This window comes from Suillus discolor, assembly GCF_016758755.1.
Source record: "Suillus discolor strain FC423 chromosome Unknown F5147scaffold_97, whole genome shotgun sequence".
NCBI lineage: Eukaryota > Fungi > Basidiomycota > Agaricomycetes > Boletales > Suillaceae > Suillus > Suillus discolor.
Genome location: NW_024541344.1, coordinates 42,439 through 68,474, shown reverse-complemented (window position 1 = coordinate 68,474; position 26,036 = coordinate 42,439). Strand labels below are relative to the sequence as shown.

The 26,036-nt window shown below is 47.2% G+C and overlaps 8 protein-coding genes across 8 annotated transcripts; 5 read left to right on the top strand and 3 right to left on the bottom strand.

Annotated features, from left to right (window-relative positions):
* Nucleotides 1–328: 328 nt before the first annotated feature.
* F5147DRAFT_643230 (uncharacterized protein) lies at nt 329–3,967 on the top strand (the record flags this gene model as incomplete). Its single annotated transcript, XM_041433113.1, has 7 exons — nt 329–483; nt 544–745; nt 806–1,196; nt 2,068–2,300; nt 2,645–3,332; nt 3,399–3,475; nt 3,530–3,967. The coding sequence occupies exons 1-7, from the start codon at nt 386–388 to the stop codon at nt 3,965–3,967; spliced, it is 2,127 nt and encodes a 708-aa protein (XP_041286508.1). The 5' UTR covers nt 329–385.
* A 1,364-nt stretch (nt 3,968–5,331) lies between these two features.
* On the top strand, nt 5,332–5,771 carry F5147DRAFT_440968 (uncharacterized protein). The gene has a single exon (XM_041429885.1). It carries the CDS (start codon nt 5,430–5,432, stop codon nt 5,664–5,666), a length of 237 nt encoding a protein of 78 aa, XP_041286507.1. The 5' UTR covers nt 5,332–5,429; the 3' UTR covers nt 5,667–5,771.
* A 26-nt stretch (nt 5,772–5,797) lies between these two features.
* F5147DRAFT_620027 (Alpha/Beta hydrolase protein) lies at nt 5,798–8,593 on the bottom strand. The gene is made up of 16 exons (XM_041432600.1): nt 8,123–8,593; nt 7,968–8,071; nt 7,861–7,919; nt 7,748–7,802; nt 7,466–7,696; nt 7,396–7,417; nt 7,275–7,346; nt 7,136–7,217; nt 6,871–7,081; nt 6,789–6,820; nt 6,510–6,740; nt 6,431–6,451; nt 6,369–6,376; nt 6,189–6,318; nt 6,116–6,137; nt 5,798–6,060 (listed from the first exon to the last, which is right to left on the bottom strand). The coding sequence occupies exons 1-16, from the start codon at nt 8,316–8,318 to the stop codon at nt 6,010–6,012; spliced, it is 1,527 nt and encodes a 508-aa protein (XP_041286506.1). The 5' UTR covers nt 8,319–8,593; the 3' UTR covers nt 5,798–6,009.
* A 4,330-nt stretch (nt 8,594–12,923) lies between these two features.
* F5147DRAFT_780013 (uncharacterized protein) lies at nt 12,924–15,522 on the bottom strand (the record flags this gene model as incomplete). The annotated part of the gene is made up of 8 exons (XM_041442389.1): nt 12,924–13,077; nt 13,159–13,274; nt 13,322–13,636; nt 13,693–14,049; nt 14,099–14,491; nt 14,545–14,866; nt 14,950–15,139; nt 15,201–15,522. 8 exons carry the CDS (start codon nt 15,520–15,522, stop codon nt 12,924–12,926), a joined length of 2,169 nt encoding a protein of 722 aa, XP_041286505.1.
* An 814-nt stretch (nt 15,523–16,336) lies between these two features.
* On the top strand, nt 16,337–19,516 carry F5147DRAFT_823151 (uncharacterized protein; the record flags this gene model as incomplete). The annotated part of the gene is made up of 8 exons (XM_041443760.1): nt 16,337–16,867; nt 16,925–17,130; nt 17,215–17,406; nt 17,459–17,588; nt 17,648–17,823; nt 17,872–17,968; nt 18,019–18,472; nt 18,781–19,516. 8 exons carry the CDS (start codon nt 16,337–16,339, stop codon nt 19,443–19,445), a joined length of 2,451 nt encoding a protein of 816 aa, XP_041286504.1. The 3' UTR covers nt 19,446–19,516.
* A 2,065-nt stretch (nt 19,517–21,581) lies between these two features.
* On the top strand, nt 21,582–23,892 carry F5147DRAFT_586344 (Alpha/Beta hydrolase protein; the record flags this gene model as incomplete). Its single annotated transcript, XM_041431920.1, has 15 exons — nt 21,582–21,765; nt 21,820–21,923; nt 21,980–22,038; nt 22,099–22,153; nt 22,205–22,435; nt 22,483–22,504; nt 22,553–22,624; nt 22,681–22,762; nt 22,818–23,028; nt 23,082–23,113; nt 23,164–23,382; nt 23,444–23,472; nt 23,582–23,711; nt 23,763–23,784; nt 23,842–23,892. The coding sequence occupies 15 exons, from the start codon at nt 21,582–21,584 to the stop codon at nt 23,890–23,892; spliced, it is 1,503 nt and encodes a 500-aa protein (XP_041286503.1).
* A 109-nt stretch (nt 23,893–24,001) lies between these two features.
* Nucleotides 24,002–25,038, top strand: F5147DRAFT_723822 (6-O-methylguanine DNA methyltransferase). The gene is made up of 4 exons (XM_041439002.1): nt 24,002–24,234; nt 24,301–24,362; nt 24,422–24,536; nt 24,590–25,038. Exons 1-4 carry the CDS (start codon nt 24,120–24,122, stop codon nt 24,832–24,834), a joined length of 537 nt encoding a protein of 178 aa, XP_041286502.1. The 5' UTR covers nt 24,002–24,119; the 3' UTR covers nt 24,835–25,038.
* A 252-nt stretch (nt 25,039–25,290) lies between these two features.
* On the bottom strand, nt 25,291–26,005 carry F5147DRAFT_723817 (uncharacterized protein). Its single transcript, XM_041439001.1, is given in 5 exon segments — nt 25,291–25,677; nt 25,707–25,711; nt 25,731–25,765; nt 25,817–25,927; nt 25,978–26,005. The coding sequence occupies 4 exon segments, from the start codon at nt 25,920–25,922 to the stop codon at nt 25,545–25,547; spliced, it is 279 nt and encodes a 92-aa protein (XP_041286501.1). The 5' UTR covers nt 25,923–25,927; nt 25,978–26,005; the 3' UTR covers nt 25,291–25,544.
* Nucleotides 26,006–26,036: the final 31 nt, after the last annotated feature.

Here is a 26,036-nt window from a genome sequence, read left to right as displayed (position 1 = left end):
ACCAGGCAGGATGAGAGCACGCTGTATTTGAAGTCACTATCTGGTAAGTACAAGACCAAATACACAAATAGACTTACGCACTCACCATTTGTTTGTCAGCAATATGCGGTTCTCTCGACAACACTTTCAAAGCGTCAAACAAGGCCACACTCACAAACAAGGACGGGCAAAAGACAAGGGAGATCAAGGGCGGGATACTCACTGTGCTGAATGAAAGCAACGAGATCATTGCTTGGGTGAGTACTTCCATCTGACTTTGAAAAAGTTGACGCTGATACGCCCTGTTTGCAAGTGTTTCTGTCAGACACGCACGAATGCCAAGATCACGGAGCTACTGCGTGGCCTCAAGTGGCGCCATGATGTCCTCAACCTCCCACAACCAAAGATGATGGTCGCCGACAACTGCTGCCACATACATGGCACGGTGGCTTCTGCCATGCCTGAGACAGAGGCTAAGCTGGATGTCTGGCATTTTAGTGCAAGGTATGTAACTTCAGCATGAGCTATACTACTCTCACTAACAGGAACCCTCACCAAACGAAGATACGTTGCTGCAATCTTGAACACCAGCAAGAGCCCATTCCGTAGTGCCATCGCTGCCGATATTTCGGGTGCGATCCTCAAGAAACACGCAGAACATGGACGTGGAGCAGAGTACTGGGATCGTGGTGAACAAGAGCAGCACCTTGTTGCAGTGTTTGACAAATGGGCTGAAAAAGGTGTGTGGTCAGCAGCGGCTCAGAAGGTAAGTCTGCCTGCTTCATTAGCAGTGGAAATGGAGTCTCACAGTGTCATATCCTGCTAGGTACATCAAGAACAACTTAAACACGTCCGAAAAGGGTGTCTCAAGCGCTCAGATCAAGACATCCGGTCTGATGGCAGCCGCATTGAGGGCACCCACAAGGGCTGGAACTCGTTGCAGCGTGCCCAACCGAGTGAGATCGTGATGCTGTCTGCGCTTGGTCATGACTTTGTCCTCCATCGAAACATTAGGGTCGCTTCCAGTAGGCGTCAAATGACGCCCTTTGTCAAATTCACTCACGGCTCCCATCACATCCAGCTCTCTAACCACATAGCAAGACTCTACAATGGACTGCGCAAGAAGGACACACGGCTGCTTCCTCTACCAGAACTGCCAGATGTGGACTCTGGCGAGACCTTTGGACTTGTAGCGTCAGATAATACAACTACGTTTTGTTACAAGTAACATCGGTCACGTGGCCCCCCTATCATTTTCCCTTCATCCTCGCCCTCACCATCTACCGGCTCGTCCTCCTTTACCGTCTTTCCATTGACCGGATCCTCGGGACCGTTCCCGTCCCTCGCATCGCCCGCCTCTATGCACGTGCACGCACGTTCCTCCTTTGATTCGACCACCAATGTGGTCCCGCACCTATGACTCGGTCTGACTCGTGCCACCAATGTGGCTTTCCTTCTTCTGTCCTTTCTGACTGCGGATTCCCGCATGTTGTATTCTTACCGTTGGACCGTTCCAATGTTTCTCGGTCTCATTCCACATTCGACCACCCATCACTAATCCGGCTCTGTTGCCAATGCACCTATACCACTCTCGTCTCCCCTTTACCCTTACCTACTGTGCGGTAGCCTTGCCCTGAACCCTCTCCACTTAGTATAAGTAGTCGGTCACCTTGTACTAGATTCTCTAACTTGAATCTACTCAATCTTCCCTGGAACATACTTCCCTCTGAATGCCCCTTTGGCTTCAGTCTCTAGTATCTTTTCTTAGTTGCTCATCGCAACTAAGTCTACCTCGATCGACCTCATCGTTCGGACAGGACAGTCCTTACCTTGAGTGACTTCTAAGACATCCGTCTCTGAAGTCACATGACACGCGCATACTGTGATCACTGTCGACTCGCCGTCGCCAGTATCACTTGCTATACCGGATCCTTCCGGTTACGTCACGAACGTTAGCGGACGACGCCCCTCTTAGGGCTCCGCCTAACAGATCTATTTGAGTGCGTAACACGTTTGGTGGTTTGCTCATCAAGGAAGAGACTGCAGACGCTGAACTCACACTCACACATAACTTTGAAGTTTGCACAGATAGCTTTACTGGTGGGACTATAGATTTTGCGACCGAAGCCAGCCGCAGCATCATGATCGAAGACTGGCAGATTGATCCGGCGCTCCTTGACCAACCTGCTACACAGCTGCTGCTGCCACATGCTACCAAAGTCATACCTGCCTCTCCAACCAAACGCAAGGTCTCTTGTGTCTCCTTTGACGCCAATGATGAGTTGGACAGCGGCAATACTTCAAAACGACCACGGACTTTGGTTTCAGCCGGCACCAAGACACTCAATGGCTACTTTTCTTCTGGTCGCGTTGTAATGCGACCCAGAGAGCTCCACAGGCCTGTCACAGAGGTATGTTGTCATACCACCATCCTTGATCAATGATACTCACGAAAACTTCCTCCCAAATTCTCACAGGGTCATCCAGCAGTCACCAGCGCTGGCATCAACAACTCAATCACACCTGACCAACGTTACACACGAAAACTTCCTCCCAAATTCTTGGAGGATCGCCCAGTAATTCCTGGTGCTACTGCAGAGGTATGTCCCATCCCATCACACCCAACCAATGTTACACGCAACAACTTCCTCCCTAATTCTCACAGGATTGCCCCAGCACTGGCATCAGCAACGCCATTACCCCCAGCACTGGCATCAGCAACGCCATTACTGGGGGTCACCCAGCAATCACCAGTGATCACCCAGTGATTTCCGGGGCTACCACAGAGGTATGTCCCATCACACCCGACCAACGTTACACGCGCAAACTTCCTCCCGAATTCTCACAGGATTGCCCCAGTGCTGGCATCAGCAACGCAATTATCCCCAGCGCTGGCATCAGCAACACCATTACTGGGGGTCACCCAGCAGTCACCAGCGATCACCCAGTGATTCCTGGGGCTACTGCAGAGGTATGTGCAATCACACCCGACCAACGTTACACGCGAAAACTTCCTCCCAAATTCTCACAGGATTGCCCCAGCGCTGGCATCAACAACACAATTACCCGGTCTCAGCACTTATTCTTCATTGCTACAGGTATTGATCCTCGCTCACTGACCCTTCAAAATTCAGACGAGTTCTACCTGTTTATGGACATGCGGGCCAAGTTCAAATGGCTGTCATATCAAATGACTTTGAAGCGCTGGGTGCTGGCAACGGAGGAGTACAACCGTCGTCTCACACAGACAGCTGGCCGGTCGGTCATTCAGAAGAACCCACAAGCCCTCCTACATGCGCTGGGTGACATCGAGCCCAAACTGATGAACCGCATCATCAGAGATGAATATACCTGTGAGTTTATCGATATTTCTCTTGCATCACTCTGTATTTTCTGACATCTGGATTATGAACACACAGCAAAGAGGAACAATGAGACATTTTGGCGCCACCATTGTTCTGTTGTACCTCTTGTCAAGCAGGAGCGAGGGAAAAAGGTCAGTTCACTCAAGTTCAACACCAAGTTTCATGCTGAAATTTTCGCTGTTTAGCCCCGAAAGGTGCAGACATGCTCACGCTGCCAAACGATCATGTACCCTGGCCCCGAAAACTCGCCACTCAACCACAAGCGGGGCTACTGTGCTGATGGCGTCAAGCAGGTGTCAAAGAACAGCGGCGAAGATCTCCCTCCCTGGCCTCAGCCTCAAGGTCTGTTCTCCGAAGGCCACACATTCCATCTGCACGCATTTTTGTTGGCTGTTCAGCGTGTCTATGAGTACGTTTCCTTGCAGGGACCGGGAGAGATGGACTTGCTTGAAACGGAGGCCTTCGCGAAGCTGCTTGTCTCACGCACTGAGATCCACGAGGATGGTGCAGTGCTTTTCCGGCTGTTTACAGACTTCATTGTGGACCCATCAACCCCTTGTGATCGCATCGTTGTCCATGACGACAAGCAGTGGTTGAGGATCAATTTCCTGCAGCAGCCGTAGTTTCATTCGAGATTGGTGTTTGCATTTTAATTCATTTCATGCCTTTGTCTTCTTACAGATTGTTTACGCACCTAATAGTTTACTTTTTTCAATCACAATCATCGCAAGGTCTTCGCGCTACAAATGGTACTGTCTATTGCTCGAAAATCTGCGCATCCCAGTCTTGTCCTTTGAGCTGAATACCTTCGTCTTAGAGGCAAAACGTTCGTCTTAGGGCAAAACTCCAACGTGTCACGTGACGACAAAAGTCACGTGCTTAGGAAAAGGTCCAAACGGTCTGGCGGAGTTGCAAAAACGGTCAGACCGTTTGGACCGTTTGTAATCCTCCCCTTCCCATGGCGCAGCTGCCCCAATGCCGCCGATAAATTTGCACGTGTTCACCAGTACGAATTCCTCTTACATAATGCTACAATATATCCTTCTTCCCAAGTCACATATTCGTCGATGGCCACGACGGTGACAGCAACAGTGTAAGCTATCCAACAACTTTTCAAGTAGTTCACAACTTGAAGCTTAATACTGCGAATGGTGATCGTTCGAGAGTCGAGATAGTATACCGACTCTCAAAAATGGGAGGGAAAATGGTTGGTTCAACCATAAGGGAGTCGAGCCTACAAGGCATTCTGTCTCACATCCATCATGATCTGCTCGGCTCACCTCTCCCTAGGTGTGATTATCATTATGTATCACGATTTTGGCCGATTAAACTAACCTATTATTCGAAGTACGGTAATCGACCAGCGGGTTCTCCATTGTCAACCATCGGCGGCACCTGTCCAAAGAGCAGACTCCGGTGCAGCCTTGCAAAGCGAATACACCGCGGGGAGGGCTTAATGGGCTCTGGTGATCGTACACTTGCTATGTACTTGAAGTACTTCAAGTTAGAATGCCGACGTAAACACTGCTGACGCTGACAGCAAGATGCCGATACCACGAAGTAAAACGATTGCAAAAGACATCCTCCTGACGTGTTTCCTATTCGCTTGCTGAACGCTCAGCGCTCAAGAGTGAAATGTAGCCATTTTCATACGCTGACACAAACTTTTACGTTTCTCCGATCGAAGGTGTAACCCGTCTTCCATGAAGTGAACACAAGTATGTAAGAATTCGTCAGCGAATAGATGTTTGACACTGAACCGGACGTACCGATCTCTCGATCAAATTTCTAGCTCGTCAATTTGAACCAGAAGCCACCAGTGACGTAGTAAATTCCATCACTAGTACTTAAACCGCGGACAGCACGAAATATAAATTGAACGCGGTCGTATCCCAAAAACCTTAGGAAAAGTACCCTGAAACTTTTGGTGAGCAGTCCTGCATGCAGTAACGCTGAATCCGTTTCACTCAATCGACATTTTGTATCAGTCCCTTCGCGTACTCAACCGCACGATCAAACTTTTGTTGGTGTATGGTTTACTCGCAGTTATCACCGAAGTACTGATACATAGCCCTACTAGACATCATGAAGCCCATTCAGTTTGCCATCCTTGCCATCCTCGCCGCTGTCGCCGGGGTGAAGGCAGCTTCAACTACTACCAACGATGGAGTCTGCGACGATTCGCAATGCTACACTAGAGCGCCTGCCTGCAGTGATGATGCGATAGCTGTCGAAATTTACTCAGATTGCTGGACCTGCTGCGATATTGATGTTTCGGTCAAGCTTGAGAAAGTCCACAAATTACTACACGAAGATGTTTGAACACGCTGTATTAGTCGTCATCAGATGCTTAGGTTCACGTTTGAATACATAGGATATACATGTGTTCCACATCTTTGATATCTTTCTATAAGCTGCAGAACATATAGACGTCTTTTACTTTCACTCTGGGAGGGCAAGAATCAGCTGAAGATGCGTGTCACTGGAAGTACTCTGAAGTATGAGCCGAATAAGAAGCATACATCATGCAGTAATATGAGAACTCGGTGAAAATAATGAAGATCTCCAGGATCCAGAGGCAATAGGCTTCCTAACTATCTTCTAAGAGCTGACGTTTTTTACAGATGGCAGGAACCTAAATCAAACCAAAGACAAGTGTCCCTATCTATGGCGTATCCCTAAAGCCCATCAAGTACTGCATAATCTGGAAGGCAGCCTGAATTATTGGTCTCTGCGTTAGAGCGCGTTTGGTTCAAGAACTGTCGACTTACTACTGGCGCAAATTGTGGAACCCTGCAGAATACATTTAAGAAGCGGGACGCTGTTACAGCGGAAAGAGCTCACATATGTCCACTCAGGACTACTTCGTAATAAGTGAGTCCTCGCTCTGAGTGCATTGTCCCGAAGGCACCCACACCATCGACAAGGAAACTGTCATCGGCGATAGGTGTCTGGAATCCTTGCAATCCGTTCCCTTTGAATAAAATGAGTGGTTTTTGCACCTCGACGCTTCTCCTCACTCACAAGTCATACTACAAACAATTCCTATTGATTCAGATTCAGGTGATAGTCAAGAACGCACGTACTTTTGAATGACGATTCTGGTTCTAAGTAATAGAATCATGCATCAGGATATAGGAGAAGAACTTGCGGACGCAGGCATACCCGTCAGAAATGAGAACAAAGTCGGCGAGACCGTGCACGATGACGGTCCGCTTGTTCTTCTCTATAACATTTGGTAATACGGTGAAAGCAGGGGGCAAGCTGCCGTCTCCATTTGGGAAGACATTGATATTGGAACACTCCGTCCACTCTGTGTCAACAGGTGCATGGATGGCCTGTTTCACATCCGTACGGTCGAAGTAGAGCGGAGTTTGTGACTGTATGATCGAACCCCTGTCTCTGCGTAAACTGAAATGTAAAGTGCATTATTTAATTACTTACGGGGCGCCTAGGACATCCCATAGGACGGGATACTGAAATGGAGAACGTTAGCAGCTGATAAGCAGGATTCTCTTCGACTCACAGTGTCCCAGATGCGATATATATTGAAGGCGGGGTTGATGATCAACGCATTATTGAAAATATCGTCCCAAACATCACAGCCCTCAGCCGCCTCGACTGAGTCCCCTGGGAGAGGAAGAAGGCCGGCTGGAGGATATGTCACGTACTTGTCTATGTAGCCTGTGTAATTACACCTCGCGGCCTTCTTCTCGAGGTGATTCGTGAACGTTTGACTGGGCACGATGGGTGAGCAACCTGTAAACCCGACTCAAGTGAAATAAACTGACTTGAAGGAGAATAGACCAGCATATTTGTTCACAAAATCCACTGCAGGGATCTGCTCTTGTACCACATCCCATGATAGTGAAGCTATTCTCCGTAGATAAGCCCTTGAGATAATGCAGAGCGATTGAGTATATTACTTACGATCACTGATCCACATGCCTTGCAACGAGAGGTCTAATAGAGTGGGATTCTCGTAGATATAGTTCGCCAGATCTTCAATAATCTTTTAGATATGCTCTTAGAAAAATAACGACAGACTGACAAGGGACGTATGTTCCTGCGTACTGGTTACAATGAGTATGTTGTCTAGATAGTCTTCCATAAGAACTTACGCTTTCACCCGTCAGATACAATTGCTTGCCTTTCAGTTCCGCAAAGACCTCCAGGAACTGCTGCAAGAAACCGGCGAGTTGAGCAGCAACGTCTTCCTCATTCTGTGCATTGGGAACGCCTTGCGAAAACCCCGTGCCAACAGGTTGCTCAACCCAAAGGACAGAAGAAAGGTTGGTCCAGCTGTATTCATTTACCGTTGGTTTTGCTTGACCCAAGGACCAACTGAAAGGCTTCAAACTGCTCAGTGAAACGTGTCGTAAGATCCAAGGGAAGGGGCTCACTCCATTTTCCTGCAGTAAACCTTCAAGTGAAGAGCATCCAGGGCCTCCATTTGTCCTGGAGAAAGAGCAAGTCACATCAGCGGTGGATTAACGCTGACCATTTTCAATCACACCAAAAAATCAAATCATCAAGACTCCCATCTGGACCGGGAGGGAAAAACCAGAAGAAGAGCTGTGGTTCGAATCAGTAGAGAACACGCACGACTCATGATTGACATACCTGACGCGTCTCATCAGGGCTGTCGCTTATGGGCAACAAGCCTGACCAGCTGGGACCAACATCGAAGTCGACCAGAGGGAGGGATGTACCATCGACATAAAATTCTGCATGAACATATCAGACACTGGCGTTTAGTGCAGAAGCACTTCATCCACCTGAGGCCTTGGGGTTTGTAAAGGTGATGTTTTGGACACCCTTGCGCTCAACGTCCTCAGTTCCTCCCGTCTCCACGGTCCAACTGGTTTGCCAATGTTGGGCTGCTTCAAGCTGGCGCTCCCTCAGCACATCCTTGGTTATCATACGAGCGCTAGCGGCAGTCACTGCTAGCAGAGCGACGGAAAGACGCAACATTATCGAGTAAACCTCTTGAGGTAAGCCTAGTAGCCAGGTGTGACAGGAAAACAGCAGCGACGTCGCCCAGCTTTTGAAGGCATAATGAGACTTTTTATGGTGGACTTAATTGTCAAATCCGTGTGCGTTTTCTGTGACATATTCGTACAAGCATGGGAGGCTCTCGCGGAAGATGTGCACACGAACTCGGATGCGTTCTAACAAATGATGACTATCACTCGTTATATGGCTGGCCTGAGCCCGGGAATGCCTGAATGCGTCAAGTTGCTTTGAATCAGTTGACAAACATAGGTAGGTACCTAAACGTTAACGACTGGTCAGTGGTCAAAAGTTTTGAGCCTGCGAGTGACATGCCGACATGTGACAGGTTGTCATTACGCGACATGAGGCACTTCGCGTCCGAGCGTGAACAAACACGACCAAACCACCACACTTGCATCCAGGCCTGATGGCATGTCTTCTGAAGTCTCTCATATTCATTGATCATAAACTCAGCACATCAGCTGTAGAAACGTATCTTAATGCTCAAGCCATCCGCTGAAAATTCAAATTCAAACATCTACACTCCAGCATGTCGCTTGAACACAACAAATCGGTGTCTAATTGGCCTCACTTTGCCTCGCAGAAGCGCAGGCTGTAAGGTTTAGCCAGCAAAAGGATCTTTCCAGGACGCGAGTCCGAAAAAATCCGATGAATACTCCGTGTAGGCTAGAGACAAAGCGCGAGACCAAGACTATAGGTAGAAACCGAGATGAGCCAGAGACATGTATACGTGTGGATTAAGCCGTAATGTGTGTGTTATGAGGGAGGGAGGGAGGGATTTAAAAATGAAATAAGGATAAAAAAGATTAATCATAGACATAACAGCGAGAGAAAGGAGACGACGTATCAATGACAAGATATAAATACAATTACAAAGAGATGGTCGCGAACGGATCACGACCATCGTGTGCGGACCGACCATGAAAATGAGAGCATGCAGTAGAGTAGGATTCTTGCGAATATACACTCGAAAGGAATCTGACGACCATCTTCCAAGAGCTTGCACTTCCATAGCAGGTACCCCAGCTGCTGCAAGGGAAGTAGCTCCCCCGGCTCGCATGGAATGACCGGCAATAGAAGGAGGAAAAAAGTGTCGTAGTCTTGCGATAAACCATGACCTGGTGGGTACCACACCATTTTCACGCAACCAGAGAGTTGAGTGAAAGGGGAAGAGCCTATCGCGAGATTTTAGATATGCGAGGAAAGCATTGTGTGGATCGGGATGAATGTGGGATTGCTGAATGACAATGGTGCCCCCTTCAAATTGCAGATCAACCTTATGCGTGGGAAGTACGAAGGAGTGTTTAGTTGCATCAGAGGTGCGCAACGATAACTTCCACTGAAGTTGGAGAGAGCTGTTGTCTGGCCATACTAATTCACCTAGACGCAGCAAACCATGAAAACCGTCAAGAAGTAGAGCTACAAAGAGCTTATCATCATGAGACAGATCATGTAAATCATCAACAACATGAGCGAGATCAGCTCGTGTCAATGGCAGCTTTCGATTAACGGGCACGCCGTAGCGACATTTGGCACCACGGAGAGTTTGAGCAACCAGACGTGAACGACGAACTGAGCGTATGTCGGGGAAATACTCTTCCAGTAGACTGCAAATCCCAGAAAGATAATTGTCCACTGAACGAGGGTTTACATGTGTCACCATGAAGGTGACATAAAAAGACAGTGTGTCTGGAGTAGGCTCGATAGGAAAATGATGAAGGTCGCAGAAGGTTAGATAGGAGTTGAGTGCTGAAGTATATGCATGATTAGTAGAACGTTCCAGGGCCATTCCCAAATTGATTGAGCGCTCGTGAGCGAGACGCTCTATAGACCAAGCCTCCCGGACGGGTTGCTTGGTCTTTTGGGGCCTTGGTATCATTTTTTTGTTGCCCCCAGCACATTCCGAGGGGGTTCAAAAGGTAGAATTCGTAGGTCCGGGACGCAATCCAAAGCCTCCCGTCTACGGTTCCGCGATAAATGATCAGCTACAATATTCCTATCTCCAGACACGTGAAAGACTCGACAATCGATAGAAGTGGCGAGTATGAGGTTGACAACGAATCTAAGAAGATGCAATACCCACAGAAAGGGAGTTGAATATGGCCACAGTATCAAGACTGTCCGTAAAGATGGCCAGCCGATGTTCGGAAGGAAGACGAGAGAGAGCATCGTGAATTGCCGAGGCAACGCACAAAGCCTCATGGTCAAAGATATCGGAGGTTTGATGTGACTGAAGGGCACCCTGAAAACCAAGCTTCAAAGAAGGATACCAGAAACCTAAGCCGACGCCTGAAGCATCACAGTATACACGCAGAACATTACGTGCACATGCAACATCAGATAAGTTCCATGACACCGACTTAAGCAGGTAGACTCCATTCGAACGTTCCAGATGTTCTGCTGCCCATAAGACTTCGTTGACAATACTCCGATTGAGCCAAACTAGAGCTTTAGTTTGACTTTTACCTTCCATTTTGCGATACAACACAGCGAGACCAGGTCTCAAAAGCGGAGCCACATTAAGGGCCCAGTTTAGCAATCCCACAATATGCTCACACTCCCGTAATGTTCGTCTATGCCGATGACGGGCAAAGGTCCGGAGTTCAGAGACCAAGCGAGCTTTTGAATCTTGATGAAGCATTACCCTCATTAGTTGAGGATCAACATCAAATCCGATGACCGCCAAAGGAGACCCAAAAATTTGTTTTCGTTCTTCGTGTGGAATTCCTAATTCGTCCCAGAGTTGAAGAAGTTTGACCATGTCAGATGGCAAATCTTTCTGGTACTTTTCATAATAGGAATGATCTTGAAGCTTGGCAAAGGAGAACGAGTCGTCCACATAGATGTAAGCAAGAATGAGGCACACAAAGACTGCAAGCCATATGACTAGAGACATGAAAGCATGGAAGATTCGTTGAGAGGCTCTTCCACCAAAGACATTACATCAGTCAACATGTCGTCTTCCTTCAAAGGAGACGATTTGCTTGACCTGCCATAGAGGATGCATTGACATATGTCGATAAGCTTCGGAGACATCTGCCTTCCAGATTACTAGAGGTCCGTCCCCCTCCAGAGCTCTGAATTGGCAGTAATGCATTCCCCAAATGCTGAACATTATCCAACTGTTACCCCAGCTATATCTTCCTTGGCAATCATTGAGTTAAGCGAGAATTTGCCTGCACTGTGATTCGTGACGAGTCGGAATTTTCCTCCATCCTTCGGGACTGCGTGAATCGGCATGGAATACATTCCAGGAAATAAGGTCGGACCAAAATCCGGGGAATATCGTCCAACACTAAACTTCTTTTGCGATTTGCTCACGAAGAAAGACCCGTTCCTGTTTCAGCAGCTGGAAGAGGAGTGGGTTCTTCCCATGTTGTAGGATAATCTCCATAATGAGTATCGGCCCATGGCCAGAAACCTTCACGGAGCCCCGTGCAAACAGACAGGTAGAAAGAAGGATTAGGATGATTCACGGCCTCCAACATGGATTGGAAAACATCAACATTAATAGGTGTAGAAACTTGAAACAAATCGGGATGAGACGAAATAGTATTGATTGCTTCGACATTAGAGAATTCAGATAGCGGTGGTCTTGGTAAGGGTGCAGCTGTTTCAGTCCAGACTGCAGTAGGGCTAAGAATAGAGGATTTCGAAGACCAGATGAAGTGACGCCGAAAACGCTGACCGGCCGCTATGGACTCATTTACTCCCTTTTGCCAATGGGCATTCGCCCCGTCTGTGGGACCCCCTGCAGCTTCCTCGATCGCAAACATGGAAGTAAAGGCATTCTTTGGCCTCCTTGTCACATTCTCCCCGATTCCACTTATGACATGGTTCTCCCCTTCCTTTCGACTGTTTCTTTCCTCCCCCAAAGTCTTTCCCAGACTTTTCTCCGGAAGGAGCCATTGCTCGGGGTGTCTGAGTATAGGCGACCATACCGAAGGCCGACAAGTGACTGGACTTAAGACCTTCGAAGTGGGAGAAATCGTTGAATCGTAAGAACTTTTGTTGTTCAATAAGGAGTCGGACTGCCCCATCAGTACAACCTCGGGTCTATTTTCGCCAAAGATTTTGAATTTATTTCTATTTTTCCGAGTTTTACCAGGTTTGAGGAACCATTAAGGTGACACGCAAGACACGATGAGAAAATTGAGAAAAATGCCACTCGTCCTCTGAATTCTACTTTGCAGCTCATGAAAGTCACTTATGAGGCATTAACTGACAAAACAAAGTGGTAATAATAGAGAGCAAATGGTATCACATCATCTGGTGGAAAGTGCAAAAAAGTGATGAAAATGGGAACACAAAGTAAAGTACGAAACATTAGCGAAAAGAAGAGTATGAAATGCTAGCGAAAAGAAGGGTAACGGTGCAAAGAGCGTGAAACGAGACTAAAGATGACGAAAGGCATTACGAGTGGTGGTGGGATAAGCAAAACACGATAGTACTATGAACTTGAATCAATGGCGATGATGGAAGCGGACAGCAAGCATGGCGGGAACGAGATCTATCAAATGATGTTAGCTCATGAATAACGCAAAAAAAAACTGATATTACTAGTCACCAAAGCATGGCACGCCTGTCGATGTCCTCTGATTCGTCGTCATCATTGAGGCGAAGGTACTTCTCAAGGCCAGCACTGCCCGATTTCTTGAGTAACTTCCGCGCTGTTGAAACCATGTCCCTCAAAAAAATGTCCCCCTTTTTCTTTACGCTAGACAAGTAAGCTTCGGTTACTGACCCCCAGTTGTTGATGGAAAATGCATGCTCGGTGGTGCTGTAGTTGCCGGTTCACTTGTTGAGGGTCTTCGGTGTGCGCAGCTTGCGCTTCAGTTGTGCAGGATGCATATTGAGGATGTCCACATCAATACCAATGGCACCAGCGCCGAGGCATTTGACAGCACGTTCGAGCTGTCAAATGTGATAAGTCATGATTCTTGTATGGTCAGAATACTTACTGAAGTTGCGCAGAGAGCAAGAACACCAGCCATGCCACTGGCAGCCAATACATCTGTTTTGATGGCGGTGACATGAGCATGTCCAACAATACTGTGAAGATGAGCGGTTGCAAATAACTGTATCATGAAAGGAGACTGGAATGCTTTCATCTTGTCTGAGTAGTCCAAGTCCTCGAAGAGGAACACGAACTCCTCCATAAGCACTTCACTAAGGTCTTTTGGATTAGTGTCTTCGTTCCGAGCGAAGAAGTCGATCATAATTGCGAGTCCTGTTGAACCGAAGTTGCTGCGCCACTCTGCCAGACGCTGAGTAGCCTTATTGAGATCACAATGAGTTAGCAATAGTGCTACAAAAAAATTGCTAGACGCACAACACCAAAGACAGATCCCTGAGCGGTCACCTTGTACTGGAGATCTGGATACACGACATCAAAAATGCATTGAAGCGCTTCAACAAGAGAGGTATCTGCAAACTCCCAGAGATCATTTTGGCTGCCGGCCCACAGGTAAAGGGTCGAGAGAAAATGTTTGGGCCACCGTTGATCCTGACATTGCGGAGGGAGATCACTGTTCCGGTAGGTTGAGCATGACTTATATCGCTTCTCGATCCAGTGACCGGGCAATGGAACAAGCACGGGTTTCATATCGTCATCAACACCTTCTTCAATCTTCACCTTCTTCGCAGGTGGCTTTGCTGTAGCAGCTGCCTCGGAGACAGCGACTGAAGTCTGTTCAAACAAATATGAGTAGCAATAACCATTAATGAAATAGACTTACTGAAGATGTTACCTGCATGGCCTTCTTCGCGACCGCTCCAACAGCAGCTGTAAGCGGAGCCTCAAGTTCCTCATCTGAGGACAATAAGTGAAACAAGACCTTGTGCTTCTTGTTATTCAGATGGTGGGATGATAAATTACTGCCACCGTCACTGTCCTCAGACATCTTCACGTCTTCGTTTGGGTTGAAGTCGTCCTCCAGAACCTCCACGTCATTCTCCACATCATCCTCTGTGTCCATCGGATCATTGTCCTCGAAGTCTGTTGGGCTGTCATCCTCGAAGTCTGCCTCTATGTCTGATTGCGTGGAGGCCTCCACATCCATTGGCACATTGAGATCAGACTGTCCCTTCGAGCCCATTGTCGCATCATCGGTCCTCGTGTTGGTAGTGATCTATATAGTTCACTTTGTATTAGAACCAGTAAGACTACATATGCTCTACGCACCTTAATGAAAGACTTCTTCTCCTTTGTTTTCGAGGCGATTCTTTCAAGGTGTTCCTGGGAATCATCCAAAGTGTCATCGGCAAAGCCGCCAACAAGAACCTCAGTAGCAAGATTGGAAGAGACTTTAGGTTGGCGACTGGGCTTGGTATTTACACCTGATACAGATGTAACCTGGGTGCTGGGTGGCCCATGTGCCAATGAGAAAGGGGAGGCAGCGGTGCGAGACTTGGATGCACTTGAAGCTTTGGACCTCTCATCTGGTGTAACGTCAGATACCCAGCCATTGACACGTCCTACCAATGAAAACTTTAAGTTGGTCGACCTGAATTTTGAGGTTAAATTAACAAAGAATAGTGTTGATTCAGTAAGCATCAACATGGTTTTGATCAAGTCGAAAAGACATACTTCGCCACGGCAGATAACTTTCCTTTCTTGTCTTCGACACGTGGTTCCTGGCTTCTAATTCCTGGTGTTGCGATCAAATCTCGGGCATTGTTGATGGCATCTTTTAGTGAGATCTTGCCACGCTTTTGAGTCTTCGACTTCTCACTGATTTCCTCTTGAACATGACCGCTGTCGTCTCGACCACTTTCATCTAGGTCCTCAACAATGTTAGCCCCATGTAAGTGAGCCTCATTTGATGCTTGTGCACTCACCAGCGTTTCCTGTTGTCAGGAGCTTCTTATCAGGCGCCGTTCGCTTCACAACAGGGTGGGCGCGAGGTTTCACTGGCTTCGGCTTGTTCACGATGGTGAGTTCCTCCGCCTTTTCCATTTCTTTCTGCATGGCTGCAAGCCGTTGCAGCCCCTCAAGTGCGGCCTGCTCTTGAACTTCGCGTGATTCCTTGAGAATCCGGTTGTCCTCTGCTATCTGGGCCTTAGTCCGTCGCTGACGTCCTTTTGCTGGCAGGTCAGGCAAGCCTGGATGCTTGTTTGCGTTCTGTGCGTGAGTGCGTGACTTCTGAGCGGTGTCGGACATTGCTGACGAGGAGCGGATTTGACAGGCTCTATGGCAAGCTTGGGACGGCCAGGGAAATGTAATGAGTGGTCGGTAGAATGGTTGAAGTTGAAAATTGACAACCAATTTGTAAGTTCCGTACTTAAGAGCTAACCAAACAAAGTTCGATCGCTAATTCAATTCACTACTAGCAGGACTCTCTGGTCTGCGCACCTGTAAAGTTGTCCAAACCATCAAGTAAGTCCTGCATTATTCTGTCTTTTCGTGCCATACTTGCTTCAAATGTCTACACTTCCAGCTGGTCACATCAACTAGACACATTCTTCGGCTGGCCTGAGCTCAGTCACTTGAAAATCCACTCAACGAAAATGCAGGTATCGATTTATTTCAGCCGCGCACTCTTATTGACGCAATCTCAAGTGTCTTCACTTTCCGTGATGCCTGCTGATATTCCACACATCCAACCACGCTGACGGGACCATAGCGCACTCCAACTCCCATGTGGAACATGTTCAAGATGGTTCAAAAGCTCTGCTGGGCGAATGAAACACCAAATTTCGGCACATCCTGTGATGCCAGTACCGCCTCAAGACAACCATCGAGAATCTCTGGAACCTGTTCCCCGAACACCAAGCCCACACCCGTCTCGCAATGAAGACAATGAGCACGATGTTGATGCGGATGGTTACCAGGGCGACATGGACGAACATCTGCACCAACAATCCCCCCATGCAGACGTCGACACAGAATTTTTTGGGCGTGGCAATCATCTTTATCGCAATTATCACACAGGTCTTAACGGTACGTCAATTTACTGCCTGATACTCTATCTTTAATGAGCGCTATTACAGGTAGACCATGTGATGTTAATGGTGTATTCCTCCCCCCTGGCGCTCCACCTCCACCTCCTGAGAATCTCGCACCTGATGACTGGACGCCTTTTCGAAACCGCACAGAATTTGAAACGGCCGAGTTCCTTTACAAGCACAATCAAATGCCAGCTGGTCAAATTGACCGGCTACTGGATCTATGGGCATCTACCCTCACGAAGCACAACGACAACCCGCCGTTTGCAGATCACCATGATCTGTACCATGTCATCGACAGTTCGCCCTTTGGGGATGTACCATGGCAACGTTTTATGGTCGCCTATGATGGCGAGAGACTTGCAGATGAGGACAAGCCCTGGATGGACAGCGAATACGAAGTCTGGTTCCGCGACCCACGTGAAGTTGCGCATAATATGCTCACAAATTCGACTTACACTAACGAGATAGATTACTGCCCGTATAGGGAGTATTCAACTGAGGGCAACAAGCGCCAATGGAAGGATTTCATGTCTGGCGACTGGGTGTGGAATCAAGCAGTAAGTAATGCATTTTTTGTTTCGTAATGTCCGATATTAACGGCTCTATGTATCTAGGACGAAATCGCGAAAGACCCAAGCACTCTCGGGTCGACATTTGTCCCTGTCATCCTTGGCAGCGACAAAACGACAGTTTCAGTCGGAACGGGTAACAACGAGTACTACCCGCTCTATGCTTCCATTGGGAACATCCACAATAACGTTCGAAGAGCGCATCGCGATGGTGTGGCCGTCATTGGGTTCCTGGCAATGCCGAAAAGTATGTTTCAACCCTGCAATCTATTTCTATAACTGACTAACTATGATACAGCTACGCAGGAACATGCTGAAGAACCTTCGTTCTGAAGATTTCATCGACAGTTATTCCATTCATCCCTTTCCAAAATTCTCGATCCGCTCAAGCCGGGCATGACGACTCCCGAAGTAACGCATTTTGGAGATGGCCACTACCGGCGTGTCATATATGGACTAGGGCCTTACATAGCGGATTACGAAGAGCAAGTTTTATTAGCGTGCATTGTCCGTAATTGGTGTCCAAAGTACGTCTTTCATTTAATATGTATTTACATGGTCGCTCACATTATTCTAAAGGTGTGTTGCAAATTGCGAAGATCTTGACGAAGATGCGCTGCCCCGTAGCCGCAAATATACAGAGGCACTCATTGAAGAAGCTCCCTCAGGAGATCTTTGGGAAGACTTCGGAATAGTCACGCAACTTGTGGTAAGTCATTCAGCGTTTTTCTCTCGTTTTCATTTACAAAACTAATACTATTTCGACAGCCATTCACAAACGACTTTCCCCGAGCCGATATCCATCAAATGATATCACCAGATATCCTCCATCAACTTATAAAAGGCACCTTCAAGGATCACCTCGTAACATGGGTCGAGAAGTACCTCCGTCAGACACACAACAAATGGAAGGCACAGAAAATTATGGATGATATTGACCGCAGGTGAGCTCAGTTTGTATTCGGATTGCTTACTTTTTCTCATTGCCATAGAATCACTGCTGTCGCCTCGTTTTCAGGCTTGCGACGATTTCCTCAAGGGCGCGGATTCAAACAGTGGACAGGAGATGACTCCAAGGCCTTGATGAAAGTGAGTCGTCATTTTTTTGTATTGTTACTACCTAATATTGAATCCTTTAGGTCTATTTACCTGCTATCGAGGGCCATGTACCTCAAGACATCGTTCGCGCCTTTCGTGCGCTTCTAGATTTTTGTTATCTAGTCCGTCGCAATATCATCACCGAAGACTCTCTACTTCAAATCAAAGACGCACTCTCTCATTTTCACCGTTACCGTGAAATCTTCAGGACAACGGGTGTCATCCTTCACTTCTCCTTACCTCATCAACACTCGCTCATGCACTATGTTCGAAACATTCGACTCTTTGCTGCACCCAACGGTCTCTGCTCGTCAATCACCAAGAACAAGCACATCAAAGCGGTCAAGGAGCCTTGGCGACGATCGAGCCGTTACAATGTGCTTGGTCAGATATTACTGACCAATCAATGGCTCGACAAACTTTCAGCACTGCGAGTCGACTTCATGCGTCGGGGGATGCTCACTGGCACTTGTCTCTCAGCAGTCAATGCCTTAGGTAAGTCGTGCATTCCTTACAAGATATATTTCAACTAATTTGCATAACAGTTCCTGCGCAGATCAACCAAGTTGATGAAGACGGGGGGCAGCAGCACTCGAACCTGCTCAAGCAGCAGCAGCAGCAGATATGGATGCGCCTGCGCCTGCCCCACCCATACCCACCCCACCTCCCTTGATCAACATTGATGTGGACCTCGACATAGACAACGGGCCCACAGTTCTACAAGTGTTCGTAACACTGGCAAAAACCCGCCGTAAGTGTCCTTTTTTCCTGATTTTCAACGTGATACTGAACATACTGTACAGAGGGCAAAAATCGCGCTCAAACCATTCCTGAACTCGCTGATGAACTTAATATTCCTCACCTATCTGACCTTCTCAGACGCTTCTTATTTCAACAGACGCATCCTGATGATCCCCGCGATCCATCCGATATCCCTCTTGCTGAATGTCCCCTCTATCTCAGCAAAATTGCGGTCTTCAACTCAGCATCATCGCGATTTTATGCACCGAGCGATTTGAGTGGTATTGGTGGCATGCGCACTGAACACATCCGCTCTTGTCCCTCCTGGCGAGGTGGGCATTCACGCAACGACTGTGTCTTTGTCAACACAGACTCTAGTCTACCTGGCATGCAAGGTCTCGAAGTCGCACATGTTCGCGCATTTTTTTCATTCCAGTACTGGGGCGAAGTGTATCCCTGCGTTGTGGTTCGCTGGTTCAACAAAATCGGCGATGCTGCAGACAAAGACACGGGAATGTGGATGGTTCGTCCAGGAGAGGGTGCAAACAATACTGCTGAGTACGCAATCATTCATATTGACGCCATTTATCACGCTGCCCATCTTATTCCCGTGTACGGCACGGAATTCCTGCCTCCAGAGCTCAAATTTTATCATTCCTATGATGCATTCCGCGCCTACTATGTCAATAAATACGCTGACCATCACGCCTTTGAGATTGCATTTTGATCTAGCTACTTGTACACAATTTGAATTTATAATACTCTTTTCTCTCTTAATATGCATTTTCTCTCCTTTGTGTGGCAAAACCAATGGACCGCTCCTTTGCGCCTTTGAGAAATTTCGGAAAGATCGAGTTATCACTCCTTGTATTAATTTTTATGCCTTAGCGCCAGCGCCAAGGCAAGAAAAGTGGGATAATGAAGGAAAATCAATCCGAGGTTTTACTGATGTAGCGTCCAGTACAAGAATAGTATAGCCTACCACGATGTTTAGAGGTGGCATTGACGCAACTGAGCATCAGGCAACTGGAAACCAGGTTAGATTGACTGTAATAAAATAAGATTTGATACGTGTTTCTCACCGGTTAAAATTAAACGGGTGAAGAGTTAAATTAGATGGGCTAAGATAGGACCAAGTCACGTACCACTTTGAATTCCGTTTGGAACTTTGTGATGATCAGTGCAAGCAGTGGGCATTCAAACGTTCAACGTTCAATATATCAACTGTGCCGGTATTATTTGAACACCTTAATTTAATTCTTGTTGGGACTTTGTCTCACCTACTATGTATTCGATCGTCTTGACCGAAAGCCAGACCGAAAGCCAGTGGAAATACAGCAAACTCGGCGAACTGAAAGTACTGAAAGTACCGCCAGAGGCTTTCCCCTGGGATGGTTTTCCGACTTCCGAAGGCCGACCCCTTCCAATTTCCTCGGCTCGCCTTCGGCGAGCCTCCCCTTCCCATGACCAATTTTTCGGCATTGGCCCGGGAGTGTCCTTGTTGGATAGGGCCGACGACTCGGACGAGCTCTGCGTAACGTGAATTTTACATTTGAACCTGGGATGTGTTCTTATCATCTGAAGGTAAACATGCAAGTCTAATTAAGCGTCTCTGCTTTTCTAATCTGATTTGTTGACTCCAACTTACATAAATCGCCCTCGATCATCTTTCTGTCGGTGTCCCACTGCTAACGCTTCCGTCTTCCCGCCCGTATTATCTTCCTGTCCGGTGGATGCGCCAGTGCATGCATCTTTCCGCCCTCGCTTGATCATGGTTCCCCAACAAGAAGTCTTGTGTCGCCGTTCCACTTGCGCATTCTGCCGTTCAACGAAGCTCGTGATACGGATGTTGTCACTCGTGCAAGAAGACGAATTTTTTTTTCGATGGTTGATACCTTTCAATTTGTGCTTGGGAGTTCGTCTCTCGGGTTGGGCAGGAGTGGATTTTCGGCATTGCAGGCGGTTTAGAATCAGAATACACGACTTCCTCAATGGTAGGCGTCGTAAGAGTTTTGGAAGACATAATTCGTTACGGTAAGTCATCTGTATATTTTCCTGGCTCTTAGTGGTGAAATAGGATGGGAATAGTTCACTAGTACTCACCGGTTGTTCTGCTGGTCCCTCGCCGATAACCAGTCAACAACAAAGTGAGTGTTGCAAGTATTGCAGGCATGGATGCCACGAGACAGCGCTAGTAATCGTGTTGTTGACTTCCATTTTCATCAAGCTATACCACCGCTACTATAATGTCTACTAGGTTCGTCTTCAACGATGTGCTCAATTACCCAGCTTTTAGGACTTCATACTGGGCGTGCTTCCCTGGGATGTAAGTATTTACTGTTATGCAATGTACTTATGAGCATCAATATCTATCTCAGAGACATAGATTACTCTTCATGGTGCAACCAAGAGTAGCTTCGAATCAATTGTTGCCTTTTCAATGTGTAAGCTTTCCAAGAGCTCAGGCATGTTCCGGCATGTGAGTAACAGTCGAACAATTTTAATTGAACACGAATTCATCATTCAAATTTAATGGCTCGTTGCTCTGAGAGCCTGGTGTTCTGCCAGGTTGTGCTCTCGAAAAGAAGTCTTGCCAATTGCCAGGCGCAACTAATTCGGCCAAACCGGTTGGTAGAACTCGGCTCGGCAATTCTGCCGCAACGCATGTGTGTCAATCACGCTTAAACGTTCAACTCCCAAGTAGATCGTGCCCACGTAGCGCTGCATGAAAAACCCATGACGCCATACATTCCCTGCCATGGCGACCCACCTTGTATACTTATCTGAATGGTCACTTCAGAAATACTCGTTCTAGATACGAACGCTATTTCCCCCTCACAAACTTTTGGCTTATTCGGCCGTAATGCGTCTTCTTGCTGTGTTTGCGACTCTGCTCGCAGTGGCCGCCGCCAGCGGTCGTTTGATGACCATGCAAGAGATTAACGAACGCCGACTCGAGGCAGTAAAACGTTGGCAGACTAGTGGCTCTCAGAACGTAAAGAGCGGTGGTGTTCAGAATATCACATTCACCAACCCCAAGGCCTCAGGTGACTGAAATGCTACAAGTAAATATCTCATACGTCTGATTCATCTTCGTCTAGAATTTTACGTCGAGGGAAAATCCCTTCCTCTTGTTGACTTCGACGTTGGTCCTAGCTGGGCAGGTCTTCTGCCCATCAGCAACAGTCCTAATGAGACGCGTAAGGTGTGTACTTGAGTAATCTATACACGTCCTTTAAGTGTTGACATCAAGGACATCAGCTCTTTTTTTGGTTTTTCCCTCCCGGCCCCCAAGGGAGTCTTGATGATTTGATTTTTTGGTGCGTCATCACTGGAAGCGGTGTGCTCGTCGCTGCTGACATGACATGTTCCACTTGAAGGACGAATGGTGGACCTGGATGCTCCTCCCTCGCAGGTTTGCTGCAAGAGAATGGGGTAAGCCTCTTTGTTGACGACAAGACTCATCTATAACTGAGATGTTTGAAGCCTTTCACTTGGTCCTGGGGTCAGGCAAAACCGACGGTGAACCAACACAGTTGGACCAACCTGTCCTCCGTGCTTTGGGTGGAGCAACCTGTCGGCACGGGATTTTCCCAAGGCATCCCGGACGCTCAGAACGAAGATGACATTGCTGCTCAAGTCGTCGGCTTCATGCAGCAGTTCCTTGAGGTCTTTTCGGAACTCAAAGGTAAAAAGCTATATTTATCGGGTGAAAGTGTAAGTTCTCAGAGAGTCCCGTAAAACATCGTACTGACTTTATTCAGTATGCTGGAACATACGTGCCTTGTGAGTCACCAGTCATCTTCTTTGAACGTAACTCTAAGACAAATGAAGATATCGCAAACTATATCTACGAGAACCCGAGTCGGTTAGACCTCTCGTTGCAAGGGATATGGATCAGTGATCGTACATAACATTTTGACTTCCTCTATGTCTTCTCGAGGGCTTATACTGACGCTCAGCCTTAATCTCATGGTATGTGGTGCAACAACAAATCCCTACAGCGGACTTCGTGAAAAAACACGCAAGTCTCTTCTCTTTTAAGTTTGTCCATTTCACTCGGACCTGGTTCGCAGGTCACTCACTGATTGATATCTAGTCAAACGTACATGGCCCACCTCGACGAGATGGCCGCGACGTGCAATTACACTGGCTACATGGATAAGTACGTCACATACCCTCCAAAAGGTCTTCTTCCCCTACCAGGAGACTCTACCAATTTTGCTCAAGGCTGCGATATCTGGACCGACATTCACAATAATGCGCTGATAATCAACCCCTCTTTCAATATCTATCGCATCTGGGACACTGTGGGTCGAAGAGGATATCAATGAATACCATATTAACTTCTTTTCCTTTCAAGTATTCGCTTCCATGGGATGTCCTAGGTTTTCTGTAAGCTATACAATGATTGATTCAATGAAGCCAAGCTGACGCGGATCCAGAGGCACGCAGTCTTCAATCTACTATAATCTAACAGACGTAAAAGAAGCTATTCATGCGCCCGTGGATACCGAGTGGATTGAATGCACCTTGACCCATGTCTTCCCCAACGAAGACAGCAGCTCACCCCCTGCACTCACTGTATTACCGAGTGTTATCGAGAAGAACCAGCGGACCGTCATCGTGCACGGACTCGCGGACTTCATCATCACCGCTGATGGGTATGACTTTGATTTCGACCTGTATCTTCGTATATTCTGATGCAATGGTTTGATGACTTAGAACCAGAATTGCCATTCAAAAGTCAGTGCGTTCTTGATCGTGACTGTATCACTCAATTGATGGGAACCATTTGTAGCATGACCTGTGTGTGACTAGTGATGATTGATGTACGCCACGATCCATTTATCATATTTCAAGGGAATGGTTTGCAAGGATTCCAGACGCCTATCGCCGATGACAGCTTCATTGTCGATGGCGTGGGTGCCTACGGGTCGATGCACTCAGAGCGGGGACTCACTTATTGCGAAGTAGCCTTGGGTGGACACATGTGAGTGCACTGCAATTCGCAGGGTCTCGTTGCTGATGTTTTCTGTACTAGGCTTCCAGAGTTTGCGCCAGTAGTAAGTCGACAGTGCTGTCATGCAGACGCTGTCTGATGCAAAAACTGATAATTCCAGGCCTCCTTCCAGATTATGCAGTACCTGATGGGGTTTAGAGACACTCCTTAAATAAATATTTACTTCCCATAGTACATAGTATCGCAGACAAAGTTGAGTTGGACGAGTGCCACCGTCTTGCCAGCCCTGAATCACAGTCAACGCGTGGGATTAAGTGTCCGAGCCGTGTTTGCCCCTGATAGTCACCAAAGCTCAAGCACTCACGCTCGTTCTTGTACCACCTTGGTGTCTAACACATCTCAATACCACAGTTTATTATTACTATTTCTGTTTGGATAATGCCTGCCACAAGGACAACATTGCGCTCGACGAAGCGCGCTGGCATCGACAAACACAAGACAATAACCTCAAGGGCTACCATAGTCGTGGAGGAAATGCAGGACCTGGCAGACTGTAAGCGCAGATGACATTCGACTCCACAGCCCATGTCAAACGAATCTCATGAAACTGTCTTCATAGGCAACATTCATTATCCGTTAAGCGAAAATGAACGCAAAACCTTCAAGACGCTCGACGGCAAGGCAAGCAGCACGCATTGAGACTGCCCAAGACTATTCCTTAGTCATGATGATTCTCCCAGCGCGTTACTCCGCATCAATGGGCAGTATACGATTTCACCAGAACGATTCCTTGCGGTCGTGTCACGACGTACAAGGACATCTGCGTCGCTCTTGGGCAAGGTTCGCCGCGATCAGGTGCGCGTCCAAAACGCAATCCCTTTGTCTCCTCTCACAATCTTGTTTCCTAGTTGGCTCTGCGCTTCGAAATAACCCGTTTGCACCATTTGTGCCTTGCCATCGCATCATCGCATCAAATATGTACATTGGTGGATTCTTTGGTGAATGGGGCACTGGCGCAAACGCAAGGGGTGGGCAGAAGAACACTGGGTTACAGTGCAATAGAAAGATGGAGATGCTTGCAAAAGAGGGGGTTACGTTTTCCGTGGAAGGGTATCTTACAGATGATTCTCAGCTTTGGATTGGGAGAGGTTGAAATGGCTTCCTTGGCAGTTATGTATGATGCCACCGGAGTAAGCTACTGTTGGGTATCACCAGTTCACCATCAATGTCCATCAAAACGATATAACCAAATGATTGGCTGTAGAGGCCTGTGTTTCTGAGATGCATTACTTATATCATCTCCTTTACTTAATCCTGGTCTGCGTGTTGGATTCAATCTAGGACGAAAGACTCGACCACATCATTTCGCAGCGCCCTCGACTGAGTGTATGCTGAATAACACAACAGGTATTCATTCTAAAGCTCAACTTAGGATGACCGCAATTATACAAGGCTGGAAGCAAGCCGTTACGGTGCTTATGAGTTTATGAGAGGCTAAACATCTACTTAAGTTTGTCCTTACTTGCTTGTTCGGTTCCTTGTTCTCTAACGTCGTGGTCGAGAAGTTCTTTCAGTATCCAAGTTTTTGTTGTTTTTGTTTGAGTCGCACTCCAATTCTGAGACGTCTGATAATTTTCGACTGAGAAACCTCGTTCGTAAACTCCAGCAATTTATGCACCTCTTACTCGTTAGTCTAGCAAGCACTATATACTACCCTGTATCTGTCACTTTTTCCTGATGGCCCAATATCAGCTTAGATCTTGCAACACAACAGAAAAAAAATGTCTGAATGAAAATGAAATGTACAGATTCCATTGAATCATCATGCATTCGAATGCGAACGCGTCTGAAGTTCAATATTTGTCAATTGAGAGCGTGATGTAGTTCCAGGCTCAGGGGAGTCGCAAACAGTGTTGCAAAACTGTAGGTGCATCCGAGTAACGAGGACCGTATGCATGACGATTTGAAATGTTGCAAACATATTTGAGGAGTTGAACTGCATAAAAAAGTATCAGAACACCCAGCCGATATCGAGTTGGATTCGGTTTTCCATTCAATGGCTAGAAGATTGAGCATAGATAGTGCTAGGATTGAAAGATTAATTCCATTTTGACAGTCATGAAGATACTACTTGCTTAGCCCAGTTCCGAAGTAAAAAATGTTGTGTTGTAGGAGGATATCGAGCAGCAGACACCTTCTTTCGCGGTATGCCCAATATACACGAATCATGGTGAGTACCATGACCTCTGAGGCAAAAAGTGAGCACTCGACTACATTTATAGCTTCGTGATCTCACCAAGCTCGAATGCTGCCAGAAGTGACCAATTATATGCAACCTCGTGGGCCAGTGAGTAA

Coding starts and splice junctions, on each gene's coding strand:
- F5147DRAFT_440968 (XM_041429885.1), top strand. CDS start 5,430: ATGAAGCCCATTCAGTTTGCCATCCTTGCCATCCTCGCCGCTGTCGCC.
- F5147DRAFT_620027 (XM_041432600.1), bottom strand. CDS start 8,318: ATGTTGCGTCTTTCCGTCGCTCTGCTAGCAGTGACTGCCGCTAGCGCT. Junction 8,072..8,122: donor TACAAACCCCAAGGCCTCAG/GTGGATGAAGTG, acceptor ATGTTCATGCAG/AATTTTATGTCGATGGTACA. Junction 6,452..6,509: donor TTTGTTCTCATTTCTGACGG/GTATGCCTGCGT, acceptor TCTATTACTTAG/AACCAGAATCGTCATTCAAA.
- F5147DRAFT_723822 (XM_041439002.1), top strand. CDS start 24,120: ATGCCTGCCACAAGGACAACATTGCGCTCGACGAAGCGCGCTGGCATC. Junction 24,235..24,300: donor AATGCAGGACCTGGCAGACT/GTAAGCGCAGAT, acceptor CTGTCTTCATAG/GCAACATTCATTATCCGTTA. Junction 24,537..24,589: donor GCAAGGTTCGCCGCGATCAG/GTGCGCGTCCAA, acceptor CTTGTTTCCTAG/TTGGCTCTGCGCTTCGAAAT.
- F5147DRAFT_723817 (XM_041439001.1), bottom strand. CDS start 25,922: ATGGTACTCACCATGATTCGTGTATATTGGGCATACCGCGAAAGAAGG. Junction 25,766..25,816: donor TTACTTCGGAACTGGGCTAA/GCAAGTAGTATC, acceptor TTTCAATCCTAG/CACTATCTATGCTCAATCTT.